At 52.2% G+C, this 16687-nt stretch overlaps 1 protein-coding gene across 1 annotated transcript; it reads right to left on the bottom strand.

Moving 5' to 3' along the window:
- Positions 1-10085: 10085 nt before the first annotated feature.
- Positions 10086-11760, bottom strand: TCIM (transcriptional and immune response regulator). The gene has a single exon (XM_041478536.1). The coding sequence runs from the start codon at positions 11697-11699 to the stop codon at positions 11379-11381; it is 321 nt and encodes a 106-aa protein (XP_041334470.1). The 5' UTR covers positions 11700-11760; the 3' UTR covers positions 10086-11378.
- Positions 11761-16687: the final 4927 nt, after the last annotated feature.

The following is a 16687-nucleotide window of genomic DNA, read 5'->3' as shown; positions in this document are numbered from 1 at the left end:
GATTTTCCAGGTGGCAGGATTTGATACAGAGTTTTTAGTTTTTCACTACTTCCTTTTAACTCAATTTGACAGGAATGGCTTTTGGTACAAGGCAGAATTTGCCTGGTGCCACAGCGGGGATAATGGAAACATCAGAGAAATGGCAAAGCCCAACTGGGGGAGATCAACCCCCTGTCTGGCATGCACTGGAATGCATGAAAGCCAAGTTTTCTTCAAGAGCAGAAGTCAGGGAAATGTGCACTTCTTGAGGGACATTCAGTGGCCCACCACAGCAGCCCCTCTTTCTGGGAGCCCAGGGGCTGCAGCAGGATCTGGCAGGTTGGGTGTGTGCTGGCCTTTCTGGGGACGTGGGAAGGGATTTTTGCATGGCTGGCACAAGCATGGCCAGGAGCACGACAGCTGCAGGGGAAGGAAGGGTGGTGGCCAGAGCCAGTGCAGCCGCAGGGACACCCTGCCACGGCAGGCAGGAACGGGAGCTGCCCTTCCTCGCGGCTTTGCTGATTAAGGAGCTCCTTTTCTTGGCACTTTGAGCTGGAATTAAAACATTGCTGGGAGAGAGGCGCTCAGGGGCAGGCGAACAGCTTGTTCCCAGCTGGCTCAGCACTTTGCTGTTTGCAATTCCACCTTTCAGAGCTCAAAAAATGCTCCCTAAAGGCTCAGGGCGCTGGGCATCCCTGCACAACCCTTGGTAGCCACAGCCCCTGTGCCCAGCAGCCCCTCAGCCAGAGTGGGGCAGGGAAGGGCTCCAGCCTGGATCCCAGCAGAGCAGCACTGGAACAGAGGCACCAGAAGGCTGTGCTGGCTTGGGACATCATTTTGGCTGCTGGGTGTTTGTGGGGTCCCGGAGGCTTTGTCCCCTCTCTCGGGAAGAAAGGGGATTTTTAACCTGACCTCCAAACTGGAGGAGCTGGGGGATGTGTCTGCCCCAGAGGGCCACCTCTGGATGGTTTAAGGGTCAAGTGACTCCTTCTGGCTCTCTCCCAAGTGGAACAGCTCCCCTGGCCCCTACAGAAATGCCAGGCCCTACAGAAATGTTCTCCCTGGGAAATGGTCTGTGACTTAGCAGGCTTGTGAGAGGCAGGTTTCTAATGACTCCTCAAGCCGAGATTTTATCCCTGCAAATGCAACTAGGTCTCAGTGTCCCTGATCAGTTTCTTGTGACAAATTCCATCTGTCTGCCTGGGAACAACAAAGACCTAAAAAACCTGAGCACCAGCCATGCAGCCAGCTGCTCCCATGCTGGGCTTTGTCATCACAGGAAACCACGTACAAAACAGGAAACTCTTCCTTGTTCCACTCAATTTCTTGGGACTGTTTGCCATGAAATGTCACCTTCTCAGATGAAGGAATGGGATTTATCACAATTAAGGGAGGCTTTGACATATCCCTTTAAGTGAATTAAGGGTGCTCTAATTCTGAATTCTCCCAGGGCTTTGTTGGTGCAGTGGGAGTCCCCTGCAGCTCAGAACATCAGAAGCATGCACATTTTTGGGCAGTTGTTGGTGTGATTTTGCTGCTCCTGGCTGCCAAGGTTGGTGCAGCATGTTGACAACGAGCTGCTCATTGTCAGAATGTTGGCCCTGAGCGTTCCTCAGGAATGCAGAGAGAGGACTCTTGTGCTGGGTTGTTGATTGACTGAGTGGTTTGCTATGTGTTTGGGATTTTCAGTCACAATGCACCTGCGTCAGTGCCCTCGTCAGCCACCGCCTTCCTGCTGCGCGAGTTTTGGCTGCCACACGAGACACAGAGCAGCTGAAGCCGTGGCACAGGGGTTCTGTGGCACACAAATTCTGTGACACTCAGGTTCTGTGAGACATGAATTCTGTGGCACACAGGTTCTCTGGCACACACAGGTTCTGTGAGACACGAATTCTGTGGCACACAGGTTCTCTGGCACAGGGGTTCTCTGGAACACACAGGTTCTGTGGCACACAAATTCTGTGGCACAGGGGTTCTGTGACACAGGGGTTCGCTGGCACACAAATTCTGTGGCACACAAATTCTGTGGCACAGGGGTTCTGTGACACAGGGGTTCGCTGGCACACAAATTCTGTGGCACACAAATTCTGTGGCACACGAATTCTGTCTCACAGGGTTTCTGTGACACACAGGTTCTGTGGCACACGAGTTCTGTGACACACATGTTCTGTCTCACACAGGTTGTCTGGCACACAAATTCTGTGGCACACAGGTTGTCTGGCACACGAATTCTGTGGCACACAGGTTCTGTGACACACAGGTTCTCTGGCACATGAGTTCTGTGGCACACGAGTTCTGTGGCACACGAGTTCTGTGGCACAGAGGTTCTCTGGCACACAAATTCTGTGACACACGAATTCTGTGGCACACAGATTCTGTGGCACACGGGTTCTCTGGCACACAGGTTCTGTGGCACACGAATTCTGTGGCACACAGTTTGTCTGGCACACGAATTCTGTGGCACACAGGTTGTCTGGCACATGAATTCTGTGGCACACAGGTTGTCTGGCACATGAATTCTGTGGCACACAGGTTCTCTGGCACACGCGTTTTGCTGCAGAGGTGCTGCTGCAGTGATGGCAGGGCCCTGGCACGGTGAGGGGCAGGAGGTGGGCTGCCAGCAGCGCTCCCCACCGCGGTCCCTCAGCTCCTCCTGCCCTGGCCCTGCTGTCCCTGGCTCTTCCCGTGCCTCCACCTGCATTTCCCGTTCTGCAGCCGGAGCTGCGTCACCAGCGCCGTGGCCTTGGTCCCCTGCCCGGGTGTGGCAGCAGCCCTGGCACCTGCCTGGTGTCCCTGACCTGTCTCCTAGACCCCCTGTAATAAAATCCCAAACTCCATTTTTCACCCGGTCATTAATTCATTATCACTCTACTTAAACTTCTGTGACGTGTAATCCTTCCTACAAGGTTGGTAATTTGCTCCGTGGGTTAAGATCGAAATCCCAAGTGTCTCTGGCTTCCTGCCAGGACTCCTGAGCCCCCTGCCCGGGTCTCGAGCCATCCAGGGCACCCAGAGGGATGTCCTGGGTTCCAAGATATCACTGCCAGCCCTGCAGAGCCAGCTGGGCTCTGCCCACGGCTGAGACCAAGGGCTGATGCTGTTCCATGCTGTGCCAGGCTGTGCCAGGCTGTGCCAGGCTGTACCAGACTGTTCCATGCTGTGCCAGGCTGTGCCAGGTCTCTTCAGTGCTGCTGCCCCGGCAAAGGGGGCTCAGCGCATGAAACACCCCCCAAAATGTTGTGTTGCATTTGCTGTTGCCACAGCACACAGAGCAAACACTGGTGAGTCACTGGCGTGAAGCATTTTCCCCAAACCTCCTGTCTTGGAGAGCTTTTGGCATGGATGAACTTTACAGAGACAACAGCCCTCGGTGGGAGTTACTGGGACCAGTCAGTGTGTCCAGGCTGTTCATGCCCACCTTACTCTGGTGTTATCTGTTTGGTGACTCTGTGACATTCCAGCAGAATTCCAAACTGGTTTTGTTCCAAACTGGTTTTGTTCCAAACTGGTTTTGTTCCAACCCGAGCGGCTCTCCAGCCACAGGAGGGCGGCACCGGCACAAACTGCCGAAGGGCTGGTCACAGCTTGGCTTTCTCAGAGAAATAAAACAAAATCAGAAACCAAAGTAGCATATATTTATGTGTATATTACGAAAGAATAGATAAAACATTAACAGGAAGGAAGGAGGGAACCCTCAAGCCTCACCCATTCCCGCTGAGCCCTTGTGCAAATCCAGGGGGAAATAGTGTTTACTTTTCAAAGCAAGATTTATCCCTAAATCAGTCATTAAACCTCCATGAAGTGATCCAGCAGAAGCACCCTGTTTCCTCTAAGAGCCGGGGGGGCAAGAAAGCCAGCAGGACTTTGGTGGCACCTTTCCATGGTCTAAAGGTGCTGCAACAGACTTGGACAGCAGCACAATGCACTATTCATTCACAAATCGTTTACCATTTCAAATATCTCCTTTAAAAGGGTGAAGATTTAATTCGGTGGCTGTTTTGATTGTGTTTACAGTGGCTTGGAAAATAATTAAAAGAGAAAATGAGTGGAGAGTGGGTGCTGAGGTCCCAGGGCTTGAGGTCCCCGTGTCTGAGCAGTGGATCTCTCTGGGTGCAGCTTTTTTGGGGTCAGAAGCTTCAAGGGTGCCTGGAGTCCCAGAGAAGCCCCCAAGGATGAGCTTAAAGCTCCTGCTCAATCTCCTGTTTCACTAAATAAGGGAAAAGCCGTATAAATGATGTTGAAATGTGGAATTGCTGGCAGTGCTCTGCAGCTGTCAGCACTCGGCTGATGTTTAACCCGAAACCCCGCGCAGGTGAAAAGAGGATTTGCCTCTCTGAGGGGCGTGTGAGGCTAAGGCCAGGCCAGGCCAGGCCAGCCCTGCTGCTGTTTTCTGCAGATGAAGATAATTTCTTGGCCAGAGCTCAGTCTGCAGCAAAGTAAAGGCATTGCCTTCCAAAGAGATTTGTTTGTTTGGTTGAAGTGAGATGTTTCTGAGAAAGGTCCCTGCAACTGCTCCAGGTTAAACTGAGGATTGGCACAAAGTGACAAGGGACAGCATTTGGGAATCAATACCTGAACCAACCAAAGCCTGAAAAAAGAGTCCAAAATGGAATTCTTTTATTAGCTTTTCTCTGGCACTGACACCTGCAGACTTTTAGCTGCAGCTGTGTGGGAAGAGCTCGCACTGCAAACCTAATTCCCAGAGGATTTTGAGGAGTCAGACTGAAGCCATCCTGGAGAAGGACCCAAACATCCTGACTGAACAACAGATTGCAGAGAGTAGTGTTGCAACAGAGAGCATGATTAGAGAACTTTGAGGAGCGCTCAATCTAAAACACTCCAAAAAATGATGATATTTTAATGTTATAGTAGGGAAAACCTTCTCTACACAGCTGAAATTAAGAAGGGAGGTGAGCCCCAGCCCCCAGCTTCCCCAAGGGCGTGATGCAATCTAGCATTGGGAAGTTGCTAAAATATATTGGGGCACTGCTTCAAGTTCAGGTTCTGACTAAGCTTTAATATCTTATAAAATTAGGTTACATTACTCAAAACGGAAGGGTTTCAAAGTCACAGCAAAGCTGAATTTCACTCTGTAAACAGCAGCCTCAGGTCATTGCAAGCCGGGTTCTGTGAGGAGACTCTGAACTCTGCTCTGCCCCGTGATGGGTGTGTGGCTCTGGGCATCAGCTACAGGCAAAGAGCAATAATTGCCCCCCTAAATCCAGGAGGAGCTTCCTCACCTTCCCCAGCAGGGATTGGGCTCAGGCTGGAGGTGCTTCAAGGTTTCCCCAGCCTGTCCATGCTGCTGAGAATTAATGGGGCTCTTCCTCTCTCTCCATTACTGGGTATCCACCTGTGAAGCTGCAAAGGGTAGAACAGTAAATCTTCCAATCAAATATTAAATTATCCCTAATTTATTTGCTTATGGCAAACTGTGAGCTCTGCAATCAGGCGTGTTGTTAGGGTTTATGTCCCAAGCTCTCCTGGGAGTCAGGGGACGTGCCTGGCAGTGCACTAGGGGGCTTTGCTGACCCCTGTAAATCTGGGCTGTGCCAGGCACAGAGACCTTGTTCCTGCTCCCTGGCTTTGGTAAATGCCTTTCCAACCTCACAACGTGTTTTTGCACACTTTTATTGTGGCTAAAACATTCAGTGTTTAGGAAGAAGTTTATTGTTTGAATCAGGAGAAAACCAGCATGTGTCTGGCAGCATGTTCTGCATAATATATTAAAGGTTTTTTTACTTCTGTACAAAACCCTTCAAGTCACCTGGAATTTTTCCATGGGCTGCACTCTGCTCAAGGTTTCAGTTTGCCTTAGAGTTGTACATTTGTCCTTGTCCTCTCTGGCAGCCTGTGCTGCCTTCCTGCAAAGTGGCTCAGAAAATGGTACCAGGGTGAGGGTGCAAATCAGAGCCTCACGGAAAGTCTGGGGGAAGGAAGGGTCTGATGGCTCCCAAGCAGATTTCTAAATGAAAAATTGTGTCTTGTACTTTGCTGTTCAGGAAGAGGGGGAGAAAAAGCCGTGTCTGGATTGGAATATTTTCAGCATTTGAAATGGCAGGTGAATTTTAAACAGAGCCCAGCTGGAATATAGCCAGTCTGGGAAGCACAGTGTGGCAGTTTTCTCTTCCCTTTCCATTATGGTCCAGGCAGAAACAACAGCAGGTGGAGAAAGTACTTTTAGTCAGATTTTCCCTAATTCCTTGAGGCATTAAAGCATCTGTACTTCACAAAGACAACGCAAATCCACTTTTTCATGCGCATGGGTGTTTTAAAAACTGAATTTTCTGACGATGTGGGAGAGCAGCAGCTTTCACACAGCTCCCCCTGGGAATTCCTTTTCCCGCAGTGATGGGTGCGGGCCCCCGGGGTCCGGCAGGAGGATTTGGGGAGGATTTCAGGGAGCGGGCAGGGCTCGGGCTCCGGCAGCAGAGGAGCCGCCGCTCCCATTCCCAGGCGTTTTTTGGGAAATGATGGCTGCGGGATGAATCAGTGACCCGGCCAGGCCCGGGGCAGTGTTCAGCACTGTAAGCAGCGGGTTTTCCGCGGAGGAGGCTGCAGGATGCCGGCAGCTGCCCGGTGACTGCGCGGTGATGGGGCCGGTGATGCTCCCTTTGCGTGGGAGCCGCAATCCGGGAGCTGCCGCTGCCCGAGCTCTGATTCACTGCCCGGGCCCCCAGCTGGGAGCCGTGGAGCAGAAAATGTCACATCTTCCCACGGCAGAGCTGCTCGGGCCGTGCATTCATTCGAGGCGCGGCTCACCGGGAATAAGGGGCTTTTTCAGGGTCTCGTGTTAAGATTCTGGTCACGGCCCAGCTTTTGGTTTTTAGCAAAGATAAATGGTAACTGTGCCATCTCCTGTTGCCTGCAATATTTCAGAGGCTTTTCTTCTCATAAATAGCCTTGGCTTGACACTGGAGCATCGTTTTGCTGCACGTGAGGCATTGGAGCTTTGAAACCCCAGACCAGCTCTTTTCTGTGAAAACCACACCAGCACATCCACAAATCTCACTCTTTACAGCTTGTCGCTCACATTTAACCTGCTTTAGAGCAGAGGTTTCCCTGGGCAGCTGCAGATGAAATATGCTTCATCTGTGACTGTTTTCACAAGCACGAGGCACCCCCTCTGCCAGGGCTGCCAGGGACACCCAGGCTGCTGCTTTACTCCTTTGCCAAGCAGAGTCTGTCCCTCTGGGTGCAGCGGGGCAGAAGCTCAGCTCAAAGGTTAATTTTTAACTTGCCTGTTGCTCCACGGTGTAAGGGAAGCTGCCAGGGAGGTGTTGCTGTTGACTGAAGCACCCTGTCCCCCCACACACACAAACACAGCCGGGTGAGGGCTGGCCCAGCTCGGCTTTGGACTCTGCTCCTGCCCTGTGTGCTGATTTCACCAGACACTGAAGGTCACGGTACTGGCTGTTCAGACACTGGGAACATCCTCATCTCCTCCTGAACGCTCTGGTCGTGCTGAGCCGGGCTGCTGACTCCTTCCAACCCCATCTTTTCATGGATTTTGGAGAGATGGGGATGGGTGTTTGACGAGGGGACAGAGGTGGGACCTCTGTGTGGTCTGCTGTCACTGACACCCCCTTTGCTCTGGGCTTTTCTTTCTTTTTGAGTTGCTCCCCACCTTTCCCAGTCTAAGCCAGATCTTCTGCCAAAAGTCTTCTCCTTAGTTTCTGTCCTGCCTTTCCGTGGCTTCTCCCCAGCCAGCAGTGGTAGTGGGGAACCACCAGCACCCTCCCAGCACGGCTGCTAAGCAGGGCGTCAGACAAGCTGGATAAAATTAGCTCTTCAGATGCATGTTCCTCAGGATGCTGGGACAGGGGACACCCAGTACAGCCAGCTTGACTCATGGAGAAGAATTAATGGAAACGCCCGGCTCCTGGAGGGAGGAAATTCCTTGAACAGCCTTTTCCTCTGTTTGTTGTGCGGGAGGATGACAATGGCAGGGCCGGCTCTGCGGCACCGGGAGCTCAGGAAGGGCCGGCACCGCCGGGTGACAGCACGGCTGGGTGACAGCACGGCTGGGTGACAGCACGGCCCGGGGACAGCACCGCCCGGGGACCTGCCCTCCCACCCCTCCCTGCACGGGCAGAGAGCGGCAGCACAGCCTGGGCATCCTTACCGGCAGTGCCCTCCGTGCCACGAACACCGGGGATGGGTCCAGCTGCTCTGAGCCAGCCGGGTGCAGCCCTGGAGATAAGCAGAGCAGCAGCACAGTGCGTGCAAGGGCGCTGGGGTGGTTGGGCGTTTGTACCTCAAACTGTCTTTGGCCCGTGTGCCGTGAGAATTCGTGTTCCGTGAAAATTGCAGTTTTTGTTGAGCCCACTGTCAGGCATGTTCCTGGAGCACAAACCTGCCAAAGCAGGCTACAGCCAAGGAAAAGTGCCTTTTCTCACTGTAAATATCCAATAATCACATAACTTCTTAGAAAGTGGCCTTTATTTACCAGGGATACCACTCGGGCTGATGATTTCAATGTGATGAGACAAGAAGGACTATAAAATCCCCAAGCCAGCGGATGTTATGAATCATGCCATGCAAATCTTGTGAACAGGACTGTCTGGGCAACCCTAGGACGTGCCGGCAGCAACCAGTTCAGTGGGTGTTGATTTCAGTCTGCCACAAGCATGGCTTCTGCCAGATTTGCTTCCTTCTTTCAAAGAAGAGCTGCTGGCAAATGATAACCCAGGCTGCCCAGGTCATTGCTTTGGTTTTGGGGGCCCAGAGAGTGACAAGGCTCTGTTAAATCCAGCGCTGAGCCTGGCAAGGGGGGTGCACTGTGGGCACCTCAATGGCCCAGGGGAGCAGGGCCAGGGAAGAGCAGGAGGCTGAAGAGCTGATCTGGTCCCTGCAGGCTGTTCTCAGAGCATCCTCAGCAGCAGGCTGCTCGGGTCCTGGCAGGTAACACGCCCCAGAGGCGGGTGGGCTCGCGGGCTCCTTACCCCAGTTGTGAGGTTTGTCACCAGATGCTGCTCTGGGAGGAGCTGTGGCATCCCCAGGGCCCAGAGTGGCTGGGTGTGAGCAGGCACTGAGTGGTCCTGTTTGGCCTTTTTTGGGAACAGCCCGTTTGAGGCAGCGTTTGTGGCTGGGGATGGTTTGTGGGGATGTGTCACCGACGGTGCAGCAGCTGCAGAGAGTGTGGGACCCTGCTCTGCTGGAATGCTGGAAAACTGGCAACTCCTCTGCAGCAAACCTGCTCTGAGACAGCTTTTTCTGAGCAAGGACAGTTCTGAAAAGCCTTTGGAAGCTCCTTCAAACAGGTTCATCCCAAAACAGTTTACACTCTGCTCTTCCTGGGAGGTGAAATCACCGAGCATCCCGCTCCAGTTATAAATAATTATAATTGCCCATTCTATTAGGTGACTTAAAAGATTATTTCCAGTCTCCCTGACTTATTGGCAATTTGGAGTTCTTACTGTAGGTAAAAAAAACTGTAGCTGGGCTATCATTCTTCCAAGCTGCTTTATCTTTGTTGCTCTAAGCAGAGTCATGGGAATGTTTTTATCTAAAGCATCAGGTTATTAGAGGACAGACTTATAAATAACCAGTCTTTGCTATTTTTAAGTACTTCCAGCATCATCTATCATGATAGTACAGCAAAACCTGCAGAAAAACAGTCCAGTTCTGCTGCCAAAGCTTTGTAACTTACTGCTGTTTCTTTGGGTGATGAGGAGCCAAGCCCAGGTTCCTTCTCTGCTCTGCAGAAATGCCAGAGGCTGGCGAGCTGTGCTGCCCACCCTGGTCCCAAACCATTCATTTTCTACACCTTTCTTTCCTCAGTGCATGTTATTCTGGTGTTACAGAGGGGAAACTGACACTGGTGTTGGTTAGCAACAAATTTGGTGAGACCTTTCTGGGGAAAAAAAAACCAAACAAACCCAAAAAAACCATGGTTGCCGTAGCAACTGTGGGCCAACCTGGTGCTGCCAGGTGGGATGGGGAAGCCAGAGGCTGCTCCACATCCTGAGAATGGGCTGCCAAAGCCATGTCTGGGGAATGAGGGAGAGGTGCACATAGTCTGCTCCTAAACCAGGTCCCTATGAAACGACAAAAAAAGTCTAACCCCACCACTCCAGGAGAACTGAGCATTTCAGACAAGATAATTTAGATTTACTTCATAATTTATTAGTTTTCACATCAGTGTATGCAATAAATTATATCCAATATAACAACAACATTGTCATAAAATTTTGCCATGAAGTAAGTACTCATCTAATAGTGACTGTAACCTACACAGAGAAGAACTGCAGTTATTATATTTAGATTTTTAGTGTTAGTGGTAAGTGAACATAATATTAGGGAACTTCACAGTAAATTCAGGGTAATCTGTCATTATTATTGCTTCTGTGCAAACGACTTTTCCTGCACACATACAGCTCGGCAAGGAAAGGCACAGCTGTGCAGAGTGTCTCTGGAGCAAACGCCTTCCCAGGTGGCTGAGCTCACTGCACCACTGCTGCCTTTGGGTGCATTTGGCAGATGCAAAGTGACCCTGAGCAGCAGCTGAGCGGTCTGCAGAGCCCCCCACCAGCCACAGCACCACCTCTGCACGGGCTCAGGCTTTAGGGAAACGAGGCTGAAGAGGCAAAGCACCCAGGCCAAGTCTGTGAGCACCAAGGAGGTCCCGAGTCACACCCGGGTGTGTGGGCTCCCCTCCAGCTCGGAGGAGCTCTGCCTCGGGCTGGGAGCTGCTTTCTTTCTGCCAGCCTCTGGCCACCAGGCTGGCCACAACGGTGTGCCATGGGCACTGATGCTGCTGGGCACTTGGATGTGCCATGGGCACCGATGCTGCTGGGCACTTGGATGTGCCATGGGCACCGATGCTGCTGTCCACATGGATGTGCCATGGGCACTAATGCTGCTGTCCACACTGATGTGCCATGGGCACCGATGCTGCTGGGCACTTGGATGTGCCATGGGCACCGATGCTGCTGTCCACATGGATGTGCCATGGGCACTGGTGCTGCTGTCCACACTGATGTGCCATGGGCACTGATGCTGCTGGGCACACCAGTGCTGTCATGGGCACACGGATGTGCCACGGGCACTGATTCTGCTGTCCACATGGATGTGCCATGGGCACTAATGCTGCTGTCCACACTGATGTGCCATGGGCACTGGTGCTGCTGGTCACACCAGTGTTGCTGGGCACACCAGTGCTGGTCACACCAGTGCTGCTGGGCACACCAGTGCTGCTGGGCACACCAGGCTGCCGTGGGCACCGCCTGCTGCCCGCAGCGATGCCGCCGTGGCTCGAGCTTTGCGGCGGGGCCGAAGCCCCCTGCTTGGGCTGTCAGGTCCCCAGGCCCACGGGGCAGCAGAGCATGCCGAGTGTGGCAGGAGGTCTCAAACAGCCCCGCCACAAAACGTTCTCCATTTCTGCTGCCTCCGCCAGCTCAGCGAACTTTAAGGGAGTATTTCCGAAACGTCAGGAACTGCAGCAGTTTGTCTTTTCTCCTCTGCTTTAGTGCCATCAGCGCTCTCGTTTTTTCCTCCATGTCCTGGTCGGTGGCGAGGATTATCTTGGCTCTCTCCTCCGCCTTCTTGTCCCCGGAGTTTTTGAAGAGTTTCTGCAGGGACGCCTCGTTGATGCTCTCGAAGATGTTGGCCGCGGCTTTCTTGCGCAGCGCCGTGTCGAAGCGGTAGCCGTGGACCGAGGGGCTCACTCGCAGGGATGTGGACATGGCTGCGCTGCTGGAGCCTGTCTTTGCTTTCATCGACGTGGGCTCTGCCGGCTCTGCCCCGGGCTCCAGGCGGAGGAAGGCGTGCTGTGCCGGCTCCAGGGCTGGTATTTAAAGGCAGGCTGGAGGAAAAGCTGGAGGGCTCCGGTTACAGCGCTGAGATCACGATGATGTCAACACCCGACAGTCACAGGCAAGTTTAACATTTAAGTTGCCAACTTTCCTGTCGTGCGGACGAGATGAAAAGTCCTCTCTGCTTCATCAAAGGAAATGTTGGGGTTTTTTTGACCCACCACAGAACAGGCTTCAGCCGTGGCTGTGGGACTGAGCCAGCACAGCCCAAACTCCACTCCTGCCCTTGCTGCATGTGAAAAGCACTCCGTGCACAAAGAATCATACCATAAACAAGTAAAGCTCCAGGTGAGAACTGTTGCAATGCTAGCAAGAGACTGGAGCCTGTGCAAACAGCCAAGAACTTGGCTCTGTCTCCATTGCCAACACTGCAAACCTGCTCCTGTCTGGACATGAGCTCCTTTCTGCTGCTTCCCAGCAGATGCAACTCATCTTTGGTGCACACAGAGCTGCAGTTCCTAACTGAGAAGTGCTGTCCCAAAGGCAGGTGATCCATAACACCCTCTGAGATGACTTCCCTGGGTGTTACACCCTCAGCTGCACATGGCAGTGGTCTCAGGGGGAGCAAGAAAACTCAGTTTGCTGCCCTGCTCCTGCCTCCAGTGTCCTTTTGCTTAAATTTCATGCTCATTAGTGCTGGAAAGAAAACTCACCTCTGCTCCATAAGCGTGTGTGCTCTCTATACCACCCTTGGTCAATGACAAGCCCTTGGGCTGGGAGGACTCTCTCTTAGTCACACAGGTTAGTTTTGGCTCCTGTGAGGAGCAGGAGCTGGACTCAGTGACCCTTTGGGTCCCTTCTCTCTCTCGAGGCACTGTGGACAGGGCACAGAGGGGGCTGGCTCTGACCACCAGGGCTCCTGCTGGCCTTCCACACCTGGAGTGTACTGAGCACAGTCAATACTGCCCAGAATAGCTGTGGGTTCAAAAGTCACTTAAGGCCAGGAGCCAGAGATAAGTGTATTTTGGTTAATGTTTTAAAGCAGCCGGATGCTGCGGAGGCTCTGTTTGGAAAATCAGAATCTTGTTTACTGTTGCTGCTGACCCTGTTACTCATCCCTGCTGAAAGGCTCTAGGAGCAGCCTCTGTTTCCATCCCACTCAGACCAGGGGTTTCCCTCACTTACCAGAGAAATTACCTCTGACCACACTGAAGAACAGATCCAAGAAAACATCACCCAGATGCGTTTTATTCCACATTCCCTTTAAAACTTCTATTCCTTTGGATAGAGGGAGGGGATTTTCCTGAGCCATACACACCTCTCTAGCAGTCAGTGGGAGCACTGAAGAGGTGATCCACCTGAGGCCCGTGTGTAGATGCTTGTGCTGGCTCAGATTGGAGAAGGGGATTACCTGTGAGTTCTTGGTCACCAGGTGAACTGTGAGCAGGGCAGGATCCTGCCTGGGCCCCAGAATGACTGGCAAGCCCAGCTCCATCCAGGCTCAGACCAACTTCCAGCTGGCCAGGACTTGCCAGGCTTCTATCCTTAAGAGAAGGAGTGGCCTCATTTCAGTGTCTGGCCTCTTTCCTACCTGGGACTTGGGACTCACCTGTTGCTGCTGCTGGGCACATCCTGAAACAGCCCTGAACCCTGCAGTGCCCATATCCTGCCAGGACATGGGTTTCCCCAGTGCTGCCAGGACTTTGCTCTGGCATGAGCTCTCTCTGCACGTGCCATGGCTTCCTGTGGCTCTGTCACCGTGTGAGTTACTTTTTACAAGTTTTTCACAATTTCTTTTGTTTGTGCTGGATGTTCTGTGCGTCAGTGTGCAAACAACATCTTTGAAAAATCCCTGGGATTCTTCTTCCACCGGCCAGACGTGCAGCCTCTCACCTTGCCATGGTCTTGCCAAACTGGTGAGACCAATTCATCAGCTGCTGGTTCAGCATTTGCAGGGCTGATAGATCCAGCCTGAAAATAGGACAGTTTTGGTGTGGCTGGATCTCTGCCAGGGAAAGATCTCATGGTTTATAGACTCTGCTAACATGAAATGTGATGGGGGAGCAGAAGGAAGCAGGGCCACATGTGCTGCCCAACCCTTCCTGCTCAGAGCTGCCCGAGCACTGGAGGGGGTAAACCTGCCCAAAACACGTGCCCGGATGAAATGCTCAAAGTGCTTTGCTTCACAGGACAGATAACGCCGTGTCAGGGTATTTGGGGCAAAATTCAGTGCCAGAAGATCAGCCAAGATCTTGTGGGCTGAAGAAAACAAACCCTTTTTAGTGCCCTGGTCTAAAACAAGAGCTGAGGCAGGCTCACGTGCGCCTTGTTTTCACCACTCCCACTGCACATGGAATCACTCTGCAGGTATTTGCAGAGATGTGGCTGACAGCATAAATTAGCAATATCTGTGGAAGATACAAGCTCAGAAAAGTATCTGCCATGGAAACCGAGACTAAAGCTGATGCTTTAGGAGTAAGACATCAGAAAGCTGCCAAGATCAAGCACGCGTTCCTTGTGAGCTCATCTCGCACAGAGCACTAACAAATGTCTTTGCCCCTTCAAGCTTCTCTGCCCACTTTGTATAAATTTAGTTGTGCTTGGCTCTGACAGAGCGATGAAGCATGCCTCGTCTGTTTTTTTCCAGTAATTTTTGTTTATACGGGTGTTTTAATACTGCTTTCCCAGTAATGCCTAGGAGGAATTATTCATGTGTTGGATTGGAGAGCAACTTCAGAGACGATGTGATTTCTATCATCGTTCTCCTGCTATTGTTGTGTAATTGCTTTGTGAGACGCAAACGCTCCATTTCACCCGTTAATGGGAGGATTAATTCCCATCCCCACCGTCTGCAGAGAGGCACAGCCACCTCTCTAATTGTGCTCTGCTTCTCCTGGTGTGCCGGGCTCGGGGTGCTCGGGGTGGGAGCGGTTCTGCTGCCAGGAAAGCCCCAGGGCAGGAGCTGGAGGGAGCTGGCACTGCCCGGGGTGCAGGGGCAGCCAGTGCCTGCGCCACAAACTCCTGCAGAGAACTGGCTTTGCCTTCGTGTCGCCTCCAAAACCACTCCAAAGAAGGTAATCCGGGATGCCTGGCAGCTCCCTGGGGCGTGTTTTGCATAGCTTTCCCTCCCGCTGGCTGCTGCCAAAGCCTGCCCGGTCTGCAGCACCCATTTGGGGTCGGAGGATGCAGCAGCCCCCGTGGAGCATCAGTGCTGCCCAGACCTTCCCAGCCAGGCGTGGGGCATTCAGGAGCTGAGACTCAGAGTGTCCTGTGATACCTGTGAGATGTAACAGATAGATATGGATGATATAGATATAGATATAGATATAGGTATAGATATAGATATAGATATAGATAGATAGATACAGATATAGGTAGATATTTGCTTTGTCGTCAGGCCATTCAGTGAAAACCTAAGAAGGGGAAATGTCCAAGAGCCTCCAGCCATCTCTGCTCTTCCCATCCTTTCCCTGGTTTCCGTGGTCTGGAGCTCTGGCTCCTCACAGCCTCCACAGCTGCCACCAGCCTGCAGCTGGGGAAGCCCAGCCCTTCCCAGGAGCCAGAAATGCCACTGTCTGCTGGGAAAGGCTTCAGAGATGGAAAGGTTTCTGAGATGGAGTGCTCTGCAGACAGCTGTGGCATGGCTCTAAGGTCAAGGAGGAACTGGTTCATTGTGTTGCTCTTGGAATCCAAATTCCTGGGAGGTTGTCAGACATCCAGCTCGTGCATATGGCAGTGCCTGCCCTGGCTCCAACCTGCCTACAGCCTCTCTCCACGGGGACTTGTGTGCCTCTGGGACTCCACCTGAGATTTCTGTTTGTTTGGCTGTTGCTCGGGTTTTTCTGTGGTTGTTGTTTCTTTAATAGAACATCTGGGAACACTTGTCCAAATCTCACGGCAGGACACTTTACGCTTTGCTCACAGAAACCCCAAGAGTTTAACTTGGCCATCTGTGCTCCTCGTGACTCCTCCTGTGGTCCCCATTTCACAGACACAGGACAGGGCAGGTACTTGTCCCCAGTTCAGAGGTACAGGAAGGAGGGGATGTTTGTCCCCAGGTCAGAGGTTCAGGATAAGGGGGATATTTTAAGGGCACTTCTGTTGCAGTTCAGTTGCTGGGAAGCACAGATATGTCTCAGACAATCCTCACACAGGAAAAACATCCTGGTTTTCAGACAACAGAAGGCATGATGGCACAATTAAGCCAGTTAAATTCCATCAGAAAATATTTTAATAGGGGGAAAAAATAAGGACTGGCCTAAGTGAGGGGAATGCAGCCCCAGAAATGTGCAGAGCAGCCCTGTCCTGCTGTGGCCCAGGGAATGGCTGTAGCTGGGTGAGCTCTGGCTGAGCCAAGCATTGCTCCATGCAGGGAGACCATATAAGAGTAAAGTCTGTGGTGTTACTGATAATGAATGTCTCCTCATTTCTCATAAATTCTCTGCTAAATGTACGATCACCAAGTTAATAATGCAGCTCAGGGCATAACAGATAGCCAGTTACAGTAAGTAAATCATGTTTGGTAAGAAACAGAAGAGAAACAGAAACTTCTGGCACTTTTACCAGGCAGGACAGAAGCAGCAAAGCAGAGCTGAGGACAGGTCTGGTGTGGATGCTTGCTGCCACAGGGGACTGCAGGGTCTGGGGAGGCAAGGGCTCGCTGTGTAGGGAAGCCACAGGTGATTCTCTTGGTGCTTGAGATTTCTAAAATCCATCTTGCAAAGAGGAACTCTGGCTGTAAAATATAGTGGCCTGAAATATAGTGGTGAAATATAGTGCCAGCCAGGGCATTGTGACAAGAAGAACTGCCTTGTCCGTGGGGATGCAGGTGAGCAACAGCCAGGGGTGGGGGGCAGGGGAGAATTTAAGGGGGGAAACTCCATCAGGGGTGAGCACGTGCCAGCAGGACCAGCCCTGGGGATGGCACCAGCTCCCTGGGATGGCACTGGACC

The sequence above is a fragment of the Pyrgilauda ruficollis genome, unplaced genomic scaffold, assembly GCF_017590135.1.
Source record: "Pyrgilauda ruficollis isolate IOZ18807 unplaced genomic scaffold, ASM1759013v1 scaffold113, whole genome shotgun sequence".
NCBI lineage: Eukaryota > Metazoa > Chordata > Aves > Passeriformes > Passeridae > Pyrgilauda > Pyrgilauda ruficollis.
Note: the sequence above shows the minus strand (reverse complement) of the source record. Positions and strands in the feature narration are given on the sequence as shown.

Coding starts and splice junctions, on each gene's coding strand:
- TCIM (XM_041478536.1), bottom strand. CDS start 11,699: ATGAAAGCAAAGACAGGCTCCAGCAGCGCAGCCATGTCCACATCCCTG.